Here is a 24356-nt window from a genome sequence, read left to right on the forward strand (position 1 = left end):
TTTCAGCATTTTGAGGCTTGTGGGAATTTAAGACTCAGTATCTCTCTTTATCCTAAATCCCTTTGCCATTTCCCCTCCCCCCTGGGACTTTGATCCTTCATCTTAAGTGTTGGTGAGGAGTGAAGACCCATCTTCTAAGGCTGCTTCAGGCTGGCAAGGGGAAATGACCCTCCCTAGTTAGGGATCAAAAAAATTTCATCCTGACTGATCTAAAGGAGACAGACATGGGTCTCAGCTGTGGGGATAATTTGGAATTCTTGTGTTGCCATCCTCTTAACATGGAATTGTTATAATCAATGCCTCTGAAAATCCCCATAGAAGCAACAAAGAAATGTCACTGAAGAAGAGTCTGAGGAGTTCCCAGGGAGAAGGGGAAACTTGACCAGTGGGGTTCTTGGCATGTGACAGAAAAGAATTTCAGCACACACCAGGCAAAAGCATAAACAGAAGTTTATTTATAAAGTAGACCCACATGCAAAGGAGAATGGGGACAAGAGATGCCTTTGCAGTAATGCAGGAATACACATCAAGGGAGCATGCCCACTACCTCCAGAGGAGGGAGAGCCTACAGTTTATTTCTGTATGGCTGGCAAGTTTGGATGGCTTTTGCATTTTTAAAGAATTGGGGGGGAAAAAAAGTGACAGAGGCTGAGATGCACAGGTTTGAAATATTTACTACTGGCCCTTCATAGAAAATGTTTGCTGACTAAATCTAGAGGAAGGAGCTGGGAACCTGGTATTCCACAGTGACTGTGGTGTAGACATCTCAACACTAGTTGGTGGAAACAGTATTTGCAATCCATTAGTGTTAGGGAAAGAATGTGATCTTTGGAGCCAGAAAGATCTGGATTTCATTTTATTGCTTTGGATAATTGCTCTTAAATATGTTTATTCAGTTCTAAAATAAGAACAATTTGATGTCCAGGGATGAGAATGAGAGAGAAGATTATTCAGGTAAAGTGTCTCTGTGTAGGACTGCACAGGCTGACATAAGAAATTATTTTTTAGGGGCTGGGGTTGTGGCTCAGTGGTGCAGCACTTGCCTAGCTTGTCTGAGTCACTGGGTTCAATTCTTAGCACCACATATAAATAAATGAATAAAATAAAGGTCTATCAACAGTTAAATTTTTTAAAATTATTTTTTAAATTTACTGAACAAAAAGCATTCAATATCTAACTCCTTCCTTTCCTTTACTGATTGAATGTTTCTGGTCAAAGTCACAAAATGTTTCCATCAAAAACCTGTTATCCTCTCTATACTCCCTATTATCTGTTTCAAACTTTCTTCACTGTCCTCAAGGTCCTGATGTATCTATTCCTGTCTCCAAATAGTAACCTATTTTGCACATTTTAATTGATTAAGGCATTGACACAAACCCTCACTTTTTATTCTGAGGTTAACTTAACCTTTCTATTGATAAATCAGAATGTTTTTTTTTTTTTTCAAATGGGACTGTAATCTTCTATTATCAATGTCTAATTATATTCTTTAATTTTTTATGGTGTTGGGGATTGAACCCAGGGCCCTGTAAATACTAGGCAAGAGCTCTACTACTGAGCCAATACATTTTTTTAAAAGCTTAGACCTTTCTTCTACTTTCATTAGTGCTTCTATTAAAAAAGAAAATCCATCCTTCCAACTTTTTAAAATTATCTTTTAGTTGTTGATGGACCTTTATTTTTAAAATTTATTTATGTGCAGTGCCTCACACATGCTAGGCAGGGGTTCGACAACTGAGCCACAACCCTGGCCCCCAACTTACTGTTTTCATATAAACATGACCTTTTTTTCAAGTTCTCAGTAAATTTTGCCTTCCCTAACTATACTTCACCATTTCCCTCTTCACCTCTAAATTTGCTACTTGCCTTCGTATCACACTATCGAAAAGTCCTCCTAAAATCCAAAGCAAAAGCCCTTCTATGATTTCTCACCTTACTGTCTCACTGAAAACCTCTCTTGACTTGGCTTTGGGGTATTATAGTCTTTGGCTTTCCAATCCAGTCTACAAAGAGTAGTGCTTAATCCTTCTAATGCAATGATTTGACAGGTTTGGCTTGAAAAATCTTTTAAGGTGACCTGCAGCCCCTAGAATTAAATTTAAGCCCTCAGCTTGCTGATTAAGGCACTGCAGCTGTAGCTTTCCTGGCTTTCATCCCGCCTCTCCTTCCTCCCACTACCATGGTTTACTTGCTATTTTTCAAACACTTCCAGTGCTTTGCTATCTTGTTATTACTTGAGTTCTATTTTCCTGCTTTCGAAGTCTAGCTATCTTTTCAAACCCAACTCAAATGGACTTCCCAGCTGGGCCACAGTGGCATAAAACTGTAGTCCCAGCTCCTCAGGAGGCTGGGGCTGGAGGAGCACTTCAGCCCAGGAGCACAAGACAAGCCTGGGTAACAAAATGAGATCTTATCATAGACAAACTGTCATTTTCTTCATGAAGCCGGCTAGATGTGCCATCTTACACTTAAGTATCTGTAGATAAAAGATTAACAAAACTCCTCATGCTCTATAGACAATTTGTGGACTTTCTAGCGCTCTATTCTTGGGAACACAATGGTACAATTAACTACGTAAGATTGGTCCTAGTGAAAATAACCTCTACTGGTACATCACACCAAAACTGGGAGAAACTACACCTACCTGGCTGGAAGACATGGCCTCATGTTTCTTTGAATGCAGACACTTGTTACTGGAGTATGACTCCTGCAGGGACTCAGACAATCTATGGAGTGATATAAGACAGTGGCTCTTGCACTTAATCTGTCTTGTCTCTTGCACCTGAACGGTCTACATGTATGTGTGTGTGTGTTTAGAATAATTCCTGGGTTGTTTTATGAACTGCCACAGGGTCTATTCCCATGGAGGGGAAACACTTGCTGCTGCCTAGTCGGAAAGTTGTTTCCTTTTAAGTACACTTGTGCCAAGTGTGACCTCTTCAGATCTTGTGAATCCAAATATCTGAGTCTAAAAAGGTCCCTTTGACAGGCATTAGAGAGTCATTAGATTGCTCACAGCCATTCATTTTGTGTGGTTCCCCATTCCCTTCAAGAACTTTAAGGTTAATCCCTTGTCTCTTCCATTTGGCAAAGTTTCTGTCGTACTGCTCTGAAACTATTTTTTCCTCATTAACAGAAATCATTCTTTCCTACCTCAAAGGACTGCTGTGATGATTTATGTGAAAACGTTTTCTAAGTAGCAAAATGTTATGCCTAAGTATTGATACTAGTATTATTATGCTAACATATAAATTAACATTTCTCCATTTAAAAGTATCCCTACAGAATAATATTTTTTTCTTTACAGTACTGGGGAATGAACCCAGAGGGTTCTACCACTTAGCTACACTCCCAGCCCTTTTCTGAGATAAGGTCTCACTAAATTGCCAAGGTTGGTCTTGAACTTATGATTCTCCTGAATTAGCCTCCCAATTTATGAGATTACAGGCATGTGCTACTGTACCTGGCTGGCAAGTATTTATTAAATAGTTCACATATTGATCCTGATTTTCATTTCAACCTTCAAATAATTAAAAAAAAAAAAAAAATCCAATAAAGGAGGGTCATCCGGATGCTTAAAGAACTGCCCCATCCTATTTCTTCCAACCTCATCTGTTCTTAGGACAGTACCAAACTGTGTAGTCATCCCTATTAAAAGTAAAACAGTACACCATCACCTCTGTTTCTAACAAAAGGACCAAGGCATATAACATGTTTGGGCATTTAGTGAGTTACTAGAAATATTTTAAGCCAGGGAACTGAAAGTGAAGGGAGACACTAGAAATTTCCCTTTTATACTCCTGCAACCTCCTAGGCACTCAAGAACAGATGTAGCCATTAACAAGAAATATTTTAGAAATTTTCAAGTATATGAAACAAAGTATGGTGGATTAAAGAATCAGGATTTTGGTAATTTATCTATTAGGTTCCACCTTTGGGTAGTAGTACATCACTTACTATGCATAAATTAAACCTTTTTTTACTTATGGTTGGGGCAAAGCCAATCAATCAACATACCAAATCTCTTAACAACAAAGGGTTAGTGATTGCAGTTAGGTCAAACCAGTTTCATCAGATTCCACCTTAGCTAAAAGGCTACTTTTGTTTCTCTTCTGTGTAATACTGGACATGGTTAAATGTTTATTTCAGTCCTACTCTCCTTATACTTTTAATAATTCAAAAATCCCATTCCCATCAGATTTGCTCTTGTTATGAAGCCAAGGTCATATCTGTTAGAGAAATAAAACTATTAGCAGAGCAGGCCAAGTGAAAAACAATACCATCTGACTTTTCTTTTTTTCTTCTGCAGTGCTGAGAATCAAATCCTGGGCTTCACACATCCCAGGCAAGTACTCTAACCACTGAAACACATTCTCAGCACTACTTAGTTATCCATTTGTTTTTTTTTTTTCATTTGTTTTTTTCTCTGAGACTTCAGTTTTAAAATCTGACTGATTCAGTGAAATTTTAATCACTGCTATACTTTTGTCAGATACTCTATACTCAATTTGGTATTGCATAAAACAAAAGTTAAGGCCCTAATGTGGAAGCGGGAGCAGGGTTGGGGAATATTAGAACAGACCAGAGCCTCCCTGAAACCCACCAAACTGAAGGATGTGTGTTAAGATACTAGCCCCTGGTGAAGTGATAACAGAATAAGGGAATATCCACATACCTGATGACTGGAAGTACAATATGGTGAGTTTAAATCACAACATGACTCTTTTAGGAAGACTATTTTGGACTTTTCTGTGGACCTTCCCTCACCCATATGGCTTCCATACAGAAGTGGAAAATGAATATTCAACTGCTGAAGGCTCTGAAAATGGCCCAAGGACCTCCCAGAAGGAGTACTTGGTCAAAGCCAAGGAGCTCATTTGACTGCTGCAGCAGGCAAGCTATTTTTCCAGAAAATCTTTTACAGATGGTCCGGGACTTAAGATAGTATGAAAGTCATATGCATTCAGTAGAGTGATGCTGGGTAATGGCACTGACCTGCAGCTCCTAGTTGGCCACAAGACCACAAGGGGAAACTACCATACTCTACTGTGTTCCACGGTTTAGGAATATTAAATACACTGGATTTAGGATATTTTTAACTTCTAGTGAGTTAAAGTCATAATCCCATTGTGTCCAGGAGTGTCTGTATGATGTTTGCAACAATGTAGATACAAGTTTTGGAGCTACAAATGAGATTTGCTGAATGTGGGACAAATGAGGTAATAGCTTATTAGTTTCATATAAACAACAGCAAAATGTGTTCACAGCACATTAACTTGCCTCAAATTCTTTTTGTGTAGTGGCCTACTGGTTTAAAACTGATAATGCTTTTTAAGGTAATCCAAATGTTTGGAAATAAAAAAATTTAAAAAATCACTCAGTGAGAAACCATAACTAAAGAACATTTATTTATTTTTCACTAAGACTTTATCTTGAGGACATAACTAAACTGTGTCACCACCCCCCACCCGATCTTGAAGGATTAGTACAGTGAATGTTATAAAGCAGATATGAACAGTTCGAAGGACTGGAACCAACATAAACTGACAAAGAGCAACTGCAACCTAAATCGTCATAAAAATGTTTAAGTAAAAAAAAAAAAAAAAAAAAAAAGAAAGAAAGAAAAAAGAAAAAAGGGGCAACGGGGGTTTCAGATTGAAAAGATCCTCAAAGACCCTCACATTTCATCTAATACATTCAATCTTGGCCAGAGTGTAACAAAATGGAAACAGGATTACTATAATACAAAACTTTCACTACAGCACGCTGTACACACCTGTGTTCCAAGCCCACCCCCAGCCCCCTAATGCTTCCAGCTCAATTATTTCCCAGCCTGTTGGGCCTGCCGACGAAGGAGCACGTAGATCTTCTCTTTGATCCAGTCTTTGTTATAAGGCTGGTATGTCTGGGTATCAGCTCGGTAACTGAGGAACAGAAAGGTCATAAGCAAAGTTATAGTGGTCAATTACTGACATGTGTTTAAAGCCTCAAATTATAACTGCCCAATGATGGTACTGATGTGCACATTCCCATATGTGATCTTAATGAAATGTTGAAAAAGTTGCTTATATAGCTGCTAAATTTTAACCAATATGAACTTCAGATCACCTAGTATAATCTTATAATGAAAAAAGAAACCAAGGCCCAGAGCTGTTAAGTTAAATGCTCAATATGTTACATTTCTACTTCTCAGCAGAGTACCACCAGAAACCATGTGTTCTTTCTCCCACGTAGTTTCTATTTTTACAGTTCCTTTTGTGATTAAAAAACAAAACCAAACACTAGTATAAAGTTTAGATTTGCTAAATTTATTTTTGAATTAATTTAAGATTTAGGAATCTTAAAAAACACATATTGGAAAAGAGTTCCTGTTGATTTTTTCCTGTATATATATATTTTTTAACAGTGCTGGGGATTGAACCCAGGGCCTCATGTATATGTCAGGCAAGCACTCTACCACTGAGCTACACCTCCGGCCCTCCCCTGCAAAAAGTATCACAGAAGGAATTCTAATAAGCTATATTTTAGCATTTCTTTTGAAGATAAATAACACTAGGTCTGGGTGCAGTGGTTCATACCTATAATTCCAGATACATGGGAGGCAAAAAGATCCTAAGTTTGAAGACAGTCTGGGCAACTTAACAAGATCCTGTCTCAAAAAAATAAAAAAAAAGGGCTGGGGATGTGGCTCAGGTCAAGTTTCTCTGAGTTCTATCCCCAGTGCCACAAGAAAATAAATACTATGAGGCCTGTGGAAGAGAATTTTCAGAACACAAAGCAAGCTCCAAAAGCTCTCTTGGCAGAAGAGAAGGGTGAAGGTGTGATGAACAGCACTAGCAGTAAAACTTCCATGGGACTCTGAATGTTTCCAGAGCCCATAGTACATTTAATAGCCAATCACTTCTTAAGATTATCTTGCAAGACTTGGAAAAAGAGAAACCTTCCAACTGACCTACAACTGAAATTTAGCTGTTAAGTAATACATTCTTCATATGAGTTCTCAACTACAGTTGTAGTATAAAAAAGCAGTAAGTCACCAGAGATTATACAAAGAAGTGTTTCAAAGCTGTGTGCACCACCTGGTGGGAACACTGCACAGCATCCCAGAGAGGTCAAAGACCTGGTTTGCTTTTAGGGGTTCATTTAGTTTGCCTAAGAAGATACCTTAGAGTTACCTTAGAAAAACAAAATATCTGATTTATCAGTTATTACCTCATTTTAGCCAGAAGCTTCATTTTTTAATTTCTAAGTAAAAAATTATACCAATAAAAGTACTTTTATTCAGACTTTACCAAATACTAGGTATTGTTTTAAATATGTTATCTGAAATAACTCACTTCATCCTTTTTGTAATAACCCTGTTAGAAGGTACAATTATCATTATTTTTTCACAAGCGAGGAAACAAAGGTGCAAAGAAGTGAAGCAACTTAACAGCTAAGTGATGCTGGGCAAGTAAGAGCTTTACGCTCCTAAAGCCGGAGTCCTCACTGTTAACTCACACACCAACTTTTGGCAAGGGAAACAAATTCCAAAGTAGGAATGCTTTATATAATAAACATCATATTTTTCCTGTGAATGATAAGGCCAGAACTGGTTTATTAAAAAATGCAGTTTTCTGATCTGTAAAATCCTTAATCAAATATAAAGAAATATTTGGTTTTCTCCTAAGCATCCTTGTTACAATGAGAACACTCTAAAAAGTGAGAATTTTCTTTTACTGTCGTCTGTTCAGGTTTCCTACCTAAATAAACCTAGTCTACTTTAGGGTGTGGAGAAGAGACTATAGTATTTATATTAACATTGAAAAAGGATTCAAAAGGGACAGAATTTCTCAGAACCATCTCATCTGGGTGGGAGAGATTTAGACCATTCCACCCCATAAAATCATTCCGGCAAGCTATTTTCCAGCTCATGAAATAGTAATAATGCCTTCTTTACAAAAGGCTGTCAGTTGATGGCTTTTAACTGGCACTTGAAAATGTGACAATTAAATGTTAAGTATATTAATAAAATTCCTAGCTGTTGGTACAAATGAATTTTTCGCCCACTGTTACAGTAAATGAATGTAGGCTCAAACAACCTGAAGGTCTGAGCCAAGAAATCAGTACTGTCTCTGCTGACAACAGGTTGTTTTCCTGATTAGAAGTACCTTTTCATTATCTCAGTCAAGTTACATATTCCGTTTTCTTCTATACTGTTTTTTAGTTTAATGATTTCTTTCTTGTGGTACTGATGATTCAACCTGGGTCTGGCATGCTAGGCAAGTTCTCTACCATTGAGCTGCACACCCCTACCTCTAAAATGCTTTAAATAAGGGATTTTGGGGAAAAGGATTTTAAAAAGTCCTGGGTTAGAGTGAGGCAGAAGGATTGAAAATTCGAGAACAGTCCTGGCAACTTAAGAGACACCCTCTCTTAAAATAAAGGGCTGGGAATGTAGCTCAGTGGTGGAGTGCTTGCCTATCATACACAAGGCCCTGGGTTTAATCCCCAATACTGCAAAAGAGAAAAAGAAGCTGGGTGCAGTGGCACATGCCTGTAATCCCAGTGGCTTGGGAGGCCGTGGCAGGAGGATCGAAAGTTCAAAGCCAGCCTCAGCAACGGCGAGGAACTAAGCAACTCAAGCGAGACACTGTCTCTAAATAAAGTACAAAAAAGGCCTGGAGATGTGGCTCAGTGGTTGAGTGTCCCTGAGTTCAATCCCCAAGACAAAAAAAAAAAAAAGAGAGAAAGGGGGGAAAAAAGGTCCTAGCTCGTGGCCACAGAGTTTTCTTTTCATTTGTTCTTTTTAGATATGTAGACAGTAGAGTGTATTTTGACATATTATATATACATACTAATTTTAATTATGATTCCATTCTTGTGGTTGTACATGATGTAGAGTTTCATTGGTAGTGTATTCATACATGAACACAGGAAAGGTTTGTCCAATTCATTCTAATGTCTTGGTCAAACAAACAAAAACAAATCTTTGAAAATCTTTTTTTTTTTTTTTGGCTATACAAATTTAATAGAGCAAGGAATACAACAATTTACAAACCCAAAATGGACTCAATCCCTGGTCTGAGAAGTAACAGTTCAAATTATCTTTGATTAAGAGGAGAAGCAGGACCAATCTGGGTAATACATTGAGACCACATCTCAAAAGAAAAAAAGGGTGGGGGGGAGGGCAAGATATGGGATATGTGCTTACAGAAGTGTCACAACAGTAGGTGACCCCTTTGGAAATACTTCCTTTCTCTAGAATATTCAAATAACAAAAGGGATATAATCAAAGTCATGTGGGAAAAATGGTCTAAATCCTAAATTCAATTTTAACATTAGAAACAGAAACATAACTTAGGCTACAACTTACAGTTTTTTAAAGAGATAATTAACTGCAGATTACCATGAATCTTATACCTAAACTACGTGAGCTGCAAAGAATTATCTAGGTAATAGTAATAACATCTTAGCATGCTAGATATGGTTTCTGGTTTACATTTAACAACACAGTTATGTCCTATCATGAATAACATGCTTGCAGAATGTCCTTTATAATCAGTATTTTACTTTGTGTGCTTTTTATATTGCCAAAAACCCTAAAGATTTTTATTGGTTAACAGTACAATATAGTTGTTAAACTGAAATTCATAAATTCACAAATTTGTGACGAATTTTACAGAACACAATAAAATCCTGTTCTGACTCCATCAATCTAGTTAAAAATGGAGTTCTTGTTATATATCTGCTATTGATGTGTTAAGCAAGCACTTGGGCCTCATAAATTGTCTTGGGAAGTAGATTTAAGTAAATTTTACAAATGAGCCAGCACCATGGCTCATGCCAGTAATCCCAGCAACTCAAGAGTCTGAGGTAGGAGGATCACAAGTTTAAGGCCAGCCTCATCAATTTAGTGAGGGCTTCAGTAACTTGGTGAGACCCTGTCTCAAAATAAAATATAAAAGAGCTAGGGATGTGGGTCATTGGCTAAGTGCCCCTGGGTTCAATGCCCAGTGCCAATAAATAAATAATAAACAAATTTTACAAATGAGCAAACTAAGGTTTAGCAATGCTGAGTTAACTTGCCCAAAGGAGTTAACTAATGGTGCTAAGATTCAAATTCAGCTATGTTTAATTCAGAAACTCCAGTAAGCTCTTAACCACAGCCTCTCCCAGTGTGAGTAAAACAATCCTTAGCTTTAAATTACTTCCCATTTACTGGGAATGAGCACCAAAGTTCAGAGCATTAGGATTAGATAACTGATATCTGACTAAGTGATGTCTTAAAAAATCATGAAGATAACTGTTAGTTTTTAAAAATCAACCAATAATTCAAAGATAGAAGGTTCTATATATGAACTCTTATTAAAGCCTTAAGTTCCAACTGAAGCATCTAGTCAGTTTTTAATTCCAAGTGTAAAAATTTCTCAACGTTAATACACTTAGGACAATTATAAATCTCGAAGTTGATCAGTTATATAATTTCAAGACTTCTAATATAAAATCCTCCAAAATTTAGCATAAAGGTCTTTCACCTTTGTTTAGAGAATTTAGCTCTCTAAACAATTTACCAATCTTTTTTTTTTTTTTGCGGTGCTGGGGATCGAACCCAGGGCCTTATGCTTGCAAGACAAGTACTCTACCAACTGAGCTATCTCCCCAGCCCAGAATTTATCAATCATTTTAATAAACTGTACTTCAAATCCTATTATATGGATGACATGCAACCAATATTTACTCAGTGCTAACTATGTTTCAAATTCTATTCTAGATACTGGGGATATAGTAGTGAACAAAAACACAGTTTCTTGTTCTTAAATTTTAGACAGTAAAAACACAAGTTATTGGTGATTTCATATCTAGTAGATGATTCTGTTGATACCTAGGCCCCTCAGTGCCTTGCACTCATTTTCAAACTTCTTATTTCCCTGCTCCTCCTTGGCCAGATCCACAGACCTCATCATTATCAATCTCCCAATTTTGAATATCTCATTCACTCATCCTGCAGTAATGGTTCAGAAGTGCCTGTGGGTAGGTCCTATGTTTTCAACACTGCTCCCTCACATTCTAACACAGTGCCTGACATGCAGTAAGTTTTCAAGCACTTGATGGTGACTGAATGTCATCCTAAAGTGCTTCCATTTTCCTCTGTAAAATGAGCTGTATTTACAGTTAGTTTCTCATTCACAAATGGTGAGAAGATTAAGTCACTCTCTAACACTTTATGCTCCTCAGTAATAATGGTGATAAGCAAATTATGACTGTAAAACATTGTTATAACAAAAAAATATTTTAAAAATCTGACAAATCACAGAGAATAGAAAACATGGATTTAAAAAAAAAAAACTCATTCCAGTAAACCAAAATAAATATGTTTACACAAAATAGGATTAAAATTAAATTTCGATCCTATATATATTTAAGTTTTTTAAAAAAGAGAATAGTCTTAGTTTTAATTCAAAGCTAACTGCTTTAAGACAAAGACTGGAAGGTGTGGAAGCCTAAGAAAAGGATTAGGTATAAAAAAAATTAGGATATGAAATTTCTTAATTAGAAGTCTCTCTGCAATAGTAATGCTATCAATTAGCAAAGTTTTAAGACATCCCTGCACCTTTGGCATTGTTATCAATTTATGACGTATATGTAAGTGAAATAACTAGTATAAAGTATGCAAAATGCAAAGATAAATGTCAAACACACAGTGAACTCCCAATATAAACCACCTCAAATAGATGTACAATACAAAAATGCAAGTTAAAGATACGGTAGCTAATACTCACACAAGACAGCTGAGGTCTGCCAGATCATCGATGAAATCAAACAACTGACTGATATCGTATGTGATAGAGGGGCTGTTGGGATTCATTCTCTTCAGATGTTCTTCATACATTTTACAAACTCCTAAGTGAGGAGGAAAAAAATCAAGAACTTACAACTGCAAAAGATTATATAAGAGTAGTTCTTTATGTCGATATATTTCAGTAAAACTGAACTGGGAAAAGAACGGTAGATTGATCATTTTAATTACTGCCACTACTAATTTTTTTCTTTTATGTGGTGCTGGGGATCGAACCCAGGGCCTTATGCTTGCAAGGCAAGCACTCTACCAACTGAGCTATCTCCCTGGCCCTGCCACTAGTAACTTTAAAAAAACTTTTTTTTTAGTTGTAGATGGATACAATACTTTTATTTTGTTTATTTTTATGTGGTGCTGAGAATTGAAGACAGTGTCTCACACATGCCAGGCAAGTGCTCTATGACTGAGCCACAGCACCAGACCATAACTTAATTTTTTATGTGGTGCTGAGGATCAAGCCCAGTGCCTCCCATGTGCAAGGCAGACATTCTACCACTGAGGTACAGCCCCAGCTCCAGCCCCAGTAGTAACATTAAAAAAAAAAAAAAATCCACTAGAATGTTGGTAGCCATTTTGTGCCTTAAGAATAAAATGATTACTTCAAACCACTGGAGCTAAATGGGCTTTAAAGGTTTGTCATCTGATGGTTCAAAAAAATGGTGACTTAGGCCTAAGGATGCAGCTCACTGGTAGAACACTTGCCTAGCATGTGTGGGCTTGATCTCTAGCATACACACACAAAAAAAGGGTAACACTGTGGTTTATAACATCAGATTATTCAGTAAGTCTTCCTATAACCACGAAGTATGTAATGAAAAACACCACACATTGGAAGGATGGGTGACAAATGAGTATTTTGCCTTTGGATTTTGATGCAATTAAAAAACAAAAAACAAACAAACAAACAAAAAACAATAAAAATTGGTAATGAGGTTAAAGCTTACCCTAATTTTTTTTTTTTTGATACCAAGGATTGAAGTCAGGGATACTCAACCACTAAGCCACTGAACCACACATCTGCAGACTGAGCCACACATCCCTAGCCCTTTTTATTTTTTATTTTATACAGGGTCTCACTAAGTTGTTGAGGCTGGTCTTATTTAAACTTGCAATCCTCCTGTCTTAGCCTCCAGAGTCATTAGGATCATAGACATGTGCTACCACAACCAGCTTGAAGTTTATCTTAATATGGTACTTAAGATTCTGGATGCTAGACTATAACAGACCTGAACTCCAGCTGTCTGTTTATAATCATGAAATCCTGGACAAATGACTCTACCCATAAATAAGCCTTACCTGTCAAAGGGAGACAACAATAGTACCTCTTTTCACAGGGTTGGGAGGGTTATGTGAAATAATGCATATAAAGCATTAAAACGTGTAATATACTTCTCAGTATTCCAAAATATAAAGATACTAAAATAAGCAAAATCGCATTACTAATGTAATTGTCTACAGAGCACATTATCTGGAAAGGGCATAAAAACCAATAAAATAAATTCACTGTTCGCCATAAAAAGGCATTGATTCATAGTTACCATTACACTTGATGCTTTTCTGCTTAGATTAGGAAGAAGACTAAAGCATCTACTCTAGCCACTTCCATTCAACACTGTACTACATATTCAGCAAGGATGATTAGGCAAGAAAGAGAGAAATCAGGCATTTATATCTGCAAGAGAAGTACAACTATCTCTGTTGAACAGAACATCCTAAGGAAACCACCAAAAAATCTATCAGAACCAACGAATAAGTACAGCAAAATTACAGTTAAGATCAACATATGAGCTAGGCATAGTGGTGCATGCCTGTAATCCCAGTAGCTTGGGAGAATGAGACAGAAGATTTTGAGTTCAAAGTCAGCCTCAGCAACTTATTAAGGTACTATGCAACGAGGCAGCAAGACTCTGTTTCTAAATAAATAATACGTAAAAAAGGGCTGAGGATAGAGTTCAGTGTTAAGCGACCCTGGGGTTCAATCCCCAGTAGCAAAAACAAAAAACAAGACAAAAAAAACCAACATAATAGAACCAACTGTATTTCTACACCTAACAATAAACGACCTGAAAATGAAATAAGGAAAACTCCACTTACAACAGTATAAAAAAGAGTAACAGTTCTTGGGAGCAAATTTAATAAAAAGAAGCACAAGACTTGTACATCAAAACTACAAAATGTCACTGAAAGTAAAGACCTAAATAAAATTTAAAAAGAGCTGGGAATGTAGGTTAGGGTAAGAGTGCTCACTTGGCATGTGTGAGCCCCTAGGGTTTCAATCCTCAGTACTGGAGAGAGGGAGGGAGAGAGGGAGAGGGAGAGGGAGAGGGAGAGGGAGAGGGAGAGGGAGAGGGAGAGGGAGAGGGAGAGGGAGAGGGGGGGAGAGAGGGGGAGGGAGAGAGAGGGAGAGAGAGAGGGAGAGGGGGAGAAGGGGAGAGAGGGAGAGAGGGAGAGAGAGAGAGAGAGAAAAGAGGGAGAGGGAGAGAGAAAGATGGTAATACTCCCCACAACTGACCTACATCGAGCTGCTTTTGGAGAGACTGACAAGTTGATCCTGAACTTGACATGGAAATTCAAGAGACTCAGGATAACCAAACTATTTCAAAAAGAACAAAGTTCTGATTTAAGACTTATTACAAAATTATCATAATTGAGAGAGTGATACTAGCCCAAGGACAAACACACAGATCAATGGAACAGAAATGAGTCCAGAAACAAACCTGCACATTTATAGTCAACTGCCTTTCATTAACGGTGCCAAAAAAACTCAATGGATTAAGAATGGTCTTCAACAAACAGTGCTAACACAACTGAATAGTTACATATAAGCAGAAGAATGAAGTTGGGTCCATTCCTCATACCATAAATAAATATTCATTCAAAATGAACCAGAGACCTAAAAGTAATTGGTAAAATGATAAAATGTCTTGGAAAGCTGGGCATGGTGGTGCACACCTGTAATCTCGGCAGCTTCGGAGCCTAAGGCAGAATTCAAGTCCAAAGCCAGCTTCAGCAAGTTGGCAAGGCCCTAAATAACTCAGCAAGACCCTGTATCAAAATAAAACATTATAAGAAAAGAAAAAAAAAAGGGGCTGGGGATGTCACTCAATGGTTAAGCACCCTGGGTTCAATTCCTGGCATCAAAAAAAAAAAAAGTCTTAGAAAAACTTTGATTAGACCAATGGTTTCTTAGATGTCAAATCATAAGTAATGAAAGAAAAAACACGTAAGTTGGATTTCATGAAATTAATTTCCATGTTGCAACGGACACTATCAAGAAACTAAGACAAAAAAATCTTTGCAATACACATTGTGTGATAAAGGACTTGTATCCAAAATACATCAAGAACTTCTAAGATTCAATAATACACTCAATAAAAAAGTGGACAGAAGATCTGAATAGACACCTCACCAAAGAATCAGACGGCAAATAAGCATTTAAAAAAAATGTTCAACATCGTACATCACTGGTCAACTCCACACACTTATTAGAATGGTTTAAGCTTGAAGTAATGATACCACCAAACACTGGCAAGGATGTAGAGTGAAAGGAACTCTCATTCATTTCTGGTGAGGACATGAAATGATACAGCCCCTTTGGAAGACAGTCTGGTAGTTTCTTACCAAAACAAACAATAGTCTTAACCACATGATTCAATAATCATGCTACTAGGTTTTTACCCAAATGAGCTGAAAATACATCCACAATAAACCCCTGCAACTTTAATAATTGCCAAAAAAGCAGCAACCAAGATGTTCTTAAATAGGTAAAAGGATAATCAAACTGTCCATACAATGGAATATTATTCAATGATAAAAAGAAACGAGCTATAAAACCATGAAAAAATATAGGTGAGGTCTGGGGTGGTAGCTCAGTGGTAGAGCACTTGCCTGGCACATTGGAGGCACTGGGTTTGATCCTCAGCCTAACACATAAATAAATAAAATAAAGGTATTTTGTCCACCTACAATTAAAATTAACATGACATTTTGGAAATGGCAGAACTAGAGACAGTAAACTAAAGACAGTGGGTGCTAGTGGTTTGGAGGAAGTTATAGATAGAACACCATATTTGCAGGGTAGCGTGTTTCTGTATGATAGCATAAGGCAGATACATGCCGTTATACATATAACAAAGTCTATAAAATGTTCAAACCAAAAAGTGAACCTTAGGGGTTGGGGTTTTGGCTCAGTGGTATAGCGTTTGCCTAAAATGCATGGGACACTGGGTTCAATTCTCGGCACCACAGACAAATAAATAAATAAATAAAAATGTCCATTGACAACTAAAAAAATATAAAAAAATAAAGTGAACCCTAATGTGTACTGTGAATTTTAATGAATGTATCAATATTGGTTCACCAATTGCAACAAATGTATCACACTAATACAAAAAGTAGTAATAAGGGAAAGTGGGAGAGGAGAAGGAAAGGGGGTCCTTGGAACTCTACTTCCCAATTTTTTTTTTTTTTAATAAACCTAAAGCTGCTCTAAAAAGTTTTCATTTATAAAAATTTGGGGGTGGGGGGATTAGGGAGGAAAAGTGCTGGTTTACAGAAGAATATTAATATAAGAAAGAAAATAAACCAAGAAAATTACCGTTTGACAATTACTATGTGAGAACTGATTCAGTAATTCTGCTTTAACATTTTTAACTTTTTTTTTTAAAACAGCACTGGGGATGGAACCCAGGATTGCATGCATGCTAGTTCAGTGCTTTATCACTGACATCACTGAATTACACCCTTGGCTCCTCATTTTTTAACTTTCTAAAATGGAAAATAAATCATTACTTCTAATTTTAAAAAAGAGAAAAAAAAAATAAAAGGAGCTATCAAATCATGACAAGACATGGAAGAACCCTAAATGCATATTGTTAGATGAAAGAAGCCAGCATGAAAAGGCTACATGTGATAAAGAACCAGTACAGTCAGCCCTTCATATACACAGATTTGGCATCCATGCATTCAACTATGAATTGAAAACATCTGAAAAAAGAAATTGCATTTATATTAAACATACACTTTTCTTTGTCATCATTCTCTAAACAATAAGTTTAACAAGTGTTTACACTGCGTTTACACTATATGAAGTATTATAAATAATCTAAGAGATAATTTAAAGTACGCAGGAGGGTGTGTATAGGTTACATACAAATGCTACACCATTTTATGTAAGGGATTTAACATTTGCAGATTTTGGTAACTGATGGGATCCTGGACCAATCCTTCAAGAACACTGAGGAAAGACTTTCTAAAAAAGGCAAAACTATGGAGACAATAATAAGACCACTGGTTGTCAGCGATCTGGAGAGTGGGGTAGTGAAGAATGAACAGGTGGAGCACAGGTAATTTTTAGGGCTGCAAAAGTATTTCATATGATACTATAATGGTGAATCCATGACCTCATGAATTTGGCAAAATCTATAAAACTGTACTATGTAAAGAATAAACTCCACTGTAAACTATGGACTTTAGTTTGCTTCCTAAAAGATACCTGATTACAAGTACTTTTTCTCACTTATACTCATTATTGGTTTTACATGACAGATTTTAGGTATAATCCAGTTAGTTTTGACTTGTGAATACCCAATCCATGTACTCTAATGGGGTTTACTGAGTAAAGAAACATTAAAGGCTAATAGCTCCCTTCAGGTGATGTCAGTTTATCAAATGGTTAATAAACTGTGTTGATTTGGTTTCTTTAGCCTATACTCTCTAAGCTATTGTTTATTTTCTAACAAAGTCTGATGGACTGTAACCAAATCTAAACAGCTTTTAATGTTTATTTGTTTAATGGACAGGCTATTGGGTTCAGAGGCCAACCCCAGAGCCTGCCTTAACCACTCCATGGAGCTGAAGTTTAACCAGAATATACAAGGGATATCTATATTTATATAATGCAATATAACAAAATAATGATAATAAAAATTCACAAAACAATAAGCTTGATTTAAAACATTAAAGTAATATTTACAGCAAAGAAAACACAGTATATACATTTAAATGTATGAAAATCTAACAAATATGGTCTACTCTAATATTTACTTCCCCTACTCAAATTAACAATTCAAGTAATTTAGAGGCAAAAGTCCAGTTCCCAAATGAGACATATTTTAATAAAGAATGTCAGGGTGGGAAAAAACTCTCAAAGACTTGTACTCCTTGATTAGGGTTACACTTACCTTCCATGCATTCATTCACAGACTCATAGTCAGCGTAAGTTCTGCCCTCTGGCCTCTTGGTTGGCTGTACCAGCAAAATGGTGTGAGACTATAGGGGAAAAAGCAATTACAATATAAGTTTCTGACTTGCATTTGAGAAATTCACAGTACAACGCAGAATTCCCTATTTGTGATTGTCAGACAATATATGATTGTCAGTTCTTAAAAGGTAATTGATCCAGTTGTTCATCCTACAATATTTAGGCCTTGGCCCAAGTGTGGTATTAACAGCTGCATTCACGTCTCTCCTGTAAAGTCTCCTAAGGGACCAAGGTCTCTGAGTCCTTAATGACTCTTTCTCAAAGGTGGAGTTCACTTATTGCCTGTAGGTACTCAGCAAAAGCTCCTTTGTACTGCCTTTTCTTTCCAATTAAATTATAAACCTACTAAGGTTTGCTGACTCCACTGGTCACTTTTTATCTTCAGCTCTATTGAGTCCCTAATAAAACTCAGAAAAAGAAAAATCATTCCAAGCACTTTATCACCAATGTTCTTTTTCCAACTTTAGCACAATGGTGGAGTAGTATTTTATACAGGGGTTATACTCTAACATCAAGGCATAAGACAAAACTGGTTGTATAAAATTAGTACTGCCCTAAAAAAATCCATTAAACCATTCACCTGGTAGATGATTTGCCTTCAGGAGCTTACAGCAAAATCATTTGTCTTTAACACTAGATTCATGAAACTGTTAGACTGATTTAAAACAGTAAGAAATATGAATATGCCTGAAGAACAGCAGATAGATTTATGGCTTTCCTCTCACATTCACCAGGTAACATGGTTTTTGTTGGTGGGTCAATTTCAGGGTTTCTCATTTCCAACTCTATTACATTTTGGGATAGATGATTCTCTGGGTATTGTAGGATATTTAGCAGCATCCCTGGCCTATCCCCACTAGATATGACAAACACTCCCCCCCCAAGTTGTGAAATCCAAAAATATTTCTAGATATTGCCAAATGTCCCTGGGGGGTAGGGAGAATATTGCTCAGTTGAGAATCACTACTTTTATTGAGATTACCCCCTGTACATTTTTTTTTTTGCCATGTACATAAAGTTGATTAATAAAATACTAAAATAAAGCTCTGGGTTCACTTGCCTAGCGTGTGAGAGTGGGGATGGCTGGGGGGATTTCTGTATCATTTGCCACACTATAGCACTCTTGCAACAGGGCTTGACCTATACCCTAGCTATACCAGTTGCTACTATATTCATTTTGTTCTAATTCTAATGCAAATTAAAGACTAATTTATTTGAAAGAGTAACACATAGAAATAGTTACATGATATATTGCTTTTCCTATCTAGTCTTAAAATGAACCAGTGTGCAAAGTTTACTATTTTCGGTATACTCCCTCAGATAAAAGGATTAAAAACTACTATGAGCAGGGTGCAGTGGTGCACGCCTATAATCCCAGAGGCTCAGGAGGCTGAAGTAAGAGGATGGAGAGTTCAAAGCCAGTCTCAGTAACATGAAGCATTAAGCCACTCAGTGAGACCCTGTCTCTAAATAAAATACAAAATAGCGCTGGGGATGTGGCTCAGTGGTCTGTTCCCTAAATTCAACCCTCGGTACCACCCTCCCCATCCCCCAAAAAACTATGATGAAATGTGACTAAATTTTAAAAACTGTAGTCAAAATGTCTTTTTTTTTTTTTTTTTTTTTTTAAAGCAGCAGTGTTTTCCTATTAACAATTTTTTGAAGATCATACATAATACCTCCCAAACCACTTTTGGTCTCTTTGGCTTACTGGTTTTCTTCCTTCTGGACAGTATTGGTCCTTGACTTTCTTATGAACCTTTCTCAAGGAAATGACCAAAAATATGAGCATTTTTTTTTTTTGATAAGAGACTGTAAAACGCAAATCAGGAAAAAGTTAATGCAAAATTTCCTTAATAGAAACCTTATTCTGATTACAAAAAAGCAGTTATTCAGTCCGATGAACAGTTAATCTGGTTTTGAAAAGCAAAGTCCCACACACATGAACCCTAAAGAGGTATCTAAGGGACAAAGGTCTCTGAGTCCTTAATGACTCCTTTTCAAAGGTGGAGTTCACTTATTGCCTGTAGGTACTCAGTAAAGCTTCTTTGTACCTTTTCTTGGGTACCTTTTCTTTCCAACTAAATTATAAACCTATTGTTGTTGCAGAAATATTACAATACATACAGTTTGCTAATTAGTTTCAAATGCTTTCCCCAAAGTTAAAACAAACCAAAAAAAAAAAAAGCTGTCGCTGACAATTGTCCAATAAAAGTGGATTGATATTAGTTACTGTCACTTTCTCAGAATTTAAATATTTTAATACAATACCAAATAGTGAAATACAGGTAGAGAAAGAAGGAAACTCAGGTAGAATGACTCAGTCAAGGTCACACTGCTAGTTATGGCAAAATAGGAACTAAAACCTGGCCTTCAATTTGCAGTCCTCCTTTGACGCCTATGCTGGGTCAAACACTGAAAAAACTCAGAAAAGTACAACTTAAAAGTTAACTCGTTAACAATAATTGCAGCAACTAGAAAAGAAAGGGTAAGTGTAGAATAATCCCGAGTCCCTGTAATCCCTGTAAGCATCTCTCTTTTGATTTAAAAACAAAACAAACGAAAAACCCACCCACTCTACTATCACCCCAATCAGATTCTAAAAGGCCTGAACCCCAGGCTGAGCCTATCTTTTCAGATTCTGGCCCCAAGAAAATAAATAAGTGCAAGAACGGGACTGCAGTTGACTGAAACAATAAATAATGCACCTAGAGATCTTAGAAAAAAGAAAAAATTATTATTACATTATTTTTAAAAGGCCAAGTGCAGGAAAACAAAAGGGAATGGCTGAAGAAGCACACTACAAAGCAAGTACGACCCCGCCTGGCCCACACGCGGGGTACAGGAAGCTGACAAATCTGTCAGTTTCGGAAACACCCCTCGGCCATTGTTCCTACAGCAGGCTTGAGTATTTGGAGGCAAAGAACACCATCCCCAGGCCTTCCTCCACCAACTAGCACTCGGGAGAAAGCGCACTCTCAGGCCCACTGCACGCCTTGACCCAACCAACAGGCGGGCGCGCCACGGCAAGGCGGACCCGGGTGCGGGGCCTAAAGCCAGGCCCGGCGTCTCCGCGGCGGGAAGAGGAAGAAGGGTCGACCCACGAACTGCAGGGTCGGGAGCAGCACGCTGGAGAAAGATGTTTGGGGCGGAAAGGATAGGAAGATATACGGGCGGAGATTGCCCCAAAGGTTGGGGGGCTCGGGTAGCCGCTGAGGCCTTTCCTCACCATCGCGCCAAACTCTTTCTTGCTGCAGCCGCTGCCGATACCGCCGCCGCACACGAGCTCAGCCACAACGCCGCCAACAGCCAATCCCCGCGAGAGGAGCCACAGGAAGTCGTCGGAAGAGCGACGCAAAAAAGCCTTTGGACCATAGAGGTGCACTCATTTCCGGCAGCTAGAGCAGATATTGACGCTGCTTCAGCCATCTTTTATAAGGGCGATGAACTACGTAAGGAAAAGTTTCGGAGCTTTAGGAAGAAGTTTTTCTTTCATTACGCTGTCTTCTGTACCCCATGCTTCATACATACGGCTAAAGTGATCACCAGTTTAGACAGTGACAACAGCGATCTTTCATTAGCCCTACTCAAAAATGGCGGCAATATAAGTATACCGGGCTATAGATCGGTTGTAACCCGGAAGTGCCCCCTAAGGAGGAGGCGTGAGACAATCCGGAAGTGGGTGTAATGAAGAGGTGCCACTTGGCGGCCATGGCCGCTGTAGTATCTGTGACTCCGGGTCAAGGCCCGGCGGAGTGGAGTACCATGGGCAGCATCGGGTATAGGGCAGAGACAGCTTTGCATCAGCTTTGCTGCTGAATCCCGAGGACCCATCGTTTAAGACCTGCAAGACTCCTTTTCCCCCTTTAGAATTGAAGGGAGTTTGCTGGGATTGGTGGGCTAGTCCCAGTCCTGGTGGGGGGCGGATCACCAGCTGGTCACCCTAGGTAAACAGGGGCGCGGAGAAAACGCACAGGTTCGCTTGGCTTTTCCTCCTTTTCCTGCTGCTACTTGGGACGTTGTCTGTAGAGGGAGTGGGCCCGTTGTGCCACCCTCATTCCAACGGTTGAAGAAATCGCTCTTTCGCACAAATTTCCCACATCTCTTAACCCACGAGAATCCAGGAACTAAGACTGCTCAAAGTTTTCTCCGGTGCTAGTATCAACAAAAAGGGGCTCTTTATAAGTACATTCAAGAGAAAGAGGTGCCTCGTGAACACATCTGCAGGTGGGGAGGCCGAAAGAACTGGAAAGCCCACTTTGTTCCCTTGGAACCACCACACGTTAAGCACCTTTTGAAGCCTCTGGAATTTTGAAGTCTGGTGGTGGTGGGTGAATAAAAGAGGGCAGAATGGATGATTTCATCTCCATTAGTCTGCTGTCTTGGCTATGTTGGTGGGATGTTACGTGGCTGGAATCATTCCCTTGGCTGTTAATTTCTCAGAGGTAAGAAAGTCTCAATTTCTGCCAGTTTATCAGGATGGCTTCTAGAAGTAGTGATAGTTGCCGAGGGAAGCCGCTTCCCTAGTTAATCACAAAGCTAAAGGTCTTATAAGGAAGACTCATTGTTAAAGGTACAAAACATTTCATGATAGGAGCAAATCTCATATTCAGCACTAGAAATCTTACTCTGGGAAGAGTGGATACTCCACTGGAGACCCTGGAATATTCTGAATCCCCTGAAATTGTCTAAAAATATTTGGGGCTCTGTGCATATTCCTGGAGAGAGGAGCTATCACATTTCTGTTGATTCCTAGAGGTTTCATGAATGAAGGTACCAGATTGTTATGAAGAAATGTGGAAAATATTATTTGTTCATAAGTTTAAATCAGTGTATCAATGTGATAATTTCTCTTTTTGGGAAAATCAAGCAGATTTTTTTGATAATTTTTCTCTTTTTAGGGAAACTCAAGCTAAGGCAGCTTTTTTTTTTTTTTTAAATACTGTACTACAGTAAATTTATGAGGAAAAAAAACTAACTTTTGGTTTTTTTTTTTTTTTTTTTTTTTTTTTGGTACTAGGGATTGAACCAAGAGGTGCTTTACCACTGAGCTAATCCCCAGCCCTTTTTGAGACGGGTTCTTACTGAGTCACTTAGGGCCTTGTTAAATTGCCAAGGCTGGCTTTGAACTTGTGGTCCTCCTGCTTCAGCCTCTCCAGTCTCTGGGATTACACTGCGCCTGGCTTAAATTATATTGTTCTTACTTTACATTTCCTTTCAAAGAAGCAGAGCATTGAAATGAATGTCCTTAGTTTGTTTTCAAATCTGCTTAGAAATGAACCTTTGGTTAGTGTTTTGACATTTTGGTTAATTTGTTAGGTATCATTTCTAAATATCAGTGGGGAAGGAGGATAGATGAAAGTGTTCAATGAAATGCAGATAGGTTCTTTAAGATTGTTATAGAGAGTTAAAGTACACAGGGTTCAAAAATTTGGGAAGAAAAACTACTATATTCAGAGGGAACGAGATTTAATGAGTTTGCCCTAGAGATCAGCAGTAAAATAGGCTCTCGCCTCAGTGACAATCATGAAAATGCTTTCAAAGGAAAGGGAAGTTATGGATGAAGTATGAGGTAAGCCTTGAAGGACCCTAAAGAAGAGGCCTTGCTGGTGAAGAAAATATTCTGTGGGTGGGAAAGAAGGAGGGATGAGGGATTTCAAGTTTGAGGAAAATGAAGCCCATAGCCAGATGGAAAAGAGGCTTGAATTGTTGCTGCTCCTTTTCTGTTTCCTTTTTTATCTGAATTCCTCAGTATCTAATGATAACGTTACCCCCCATTATACATGTTACTTTACTTCACTTAAACTCACCAAGGTACAGAAGAGGAAACAACAGACAGATTGTGAAACTTGGGCAATATCAAGTATATAAGTTCTGACTCAGAGCAATTCTTAGCCACTCTGTGCATTGCACCAAAAGTACATAGTACATGTACAACGTTAGCCCATGTACAAATTCAGCCCACAGACTTAACTTATTAGATAGCAGAATGTTTAGTGTTGCTGTTTTTTACTTGTATTCTCTCAAGGCAGCAGTTCTTGGAGGCCTGTGAAGCCCACTTTACTCTTCTGGGTACCTACCTACCTGCCTGCCTGTCTAGTACTTTATGAGCCTGCTGTCTACCCTCTAATATTAAAAATGTTCTTTTAACTACATTAGAATTGAATTGACAGTATTAGGTTTAGCATTTGTGAGATTTGAGTTGGTTTTTATTTTAAAGACTTACCAAAGTAACATTTATGAAGAATTATAATT

General features: G+C 37.9%; 2 protein-coding genes across 2 annotated transcripts in view; one reads left to right on the forward strand and one right to left on the reverse strand.

Moving 5' to 3' along the window:
• Nucleotides 1-5384: 5384 nt before the first annotated feature.
• Nucleotides 5385-21435, reverse strand: Erh (ERH mRNA splicing and mitosis factor). The gene is made up of 4 exons (XM_047536035.1): nt 21331-21435; nt 18022-18109; nt 11763-11883; nt 5385-5924 (listed from the first exon to the last, which is right to left on the reverse strand). The coding sequence occupies exons 1-4, from the start codon at nt 21331-21333 to the stop codon at nt 5822-5824; spliced, it is 315 nt and encodes a 104-aa protein (XP_047391991.1). The 5' UTR covers nt 21334-21435; the 3' UTR covers nt 5385-5821.
• A 344-nt stretch (nt 21436-21779) lies between these two features.
• Nucleotides 21780-24356, forward strand: part of Slc39a9 (solute carrier family 39 member 9) — a 47453-nt gene continuing 44876 nt past the window's right edge. The window contains 2 exon segments of the mRNA XM_047539554.1: nt 21780-22479; nt 22482-22546. Of these exon segments, the coding sequence (XP_047395510.1) occupies nt 22452-22479; nt 22482-22546 (93 nt within the window). The 5' untranslated portion in view covers nt 21780-22451.

Source organism: Sciurus carolinensis, chromosome 2, assembly GCF_902686445.1.
Source record: "Sciurus carolinensis chromosome 2, mSciCar1.2, whole genome shotgun sequence".
Classification (NCBI taxonomy): Eukaryota; Metazoa; Chordata; class Mammalia; order Rodentia; family Sciuridae; genus Sciurus; species Sciurus carolinensis.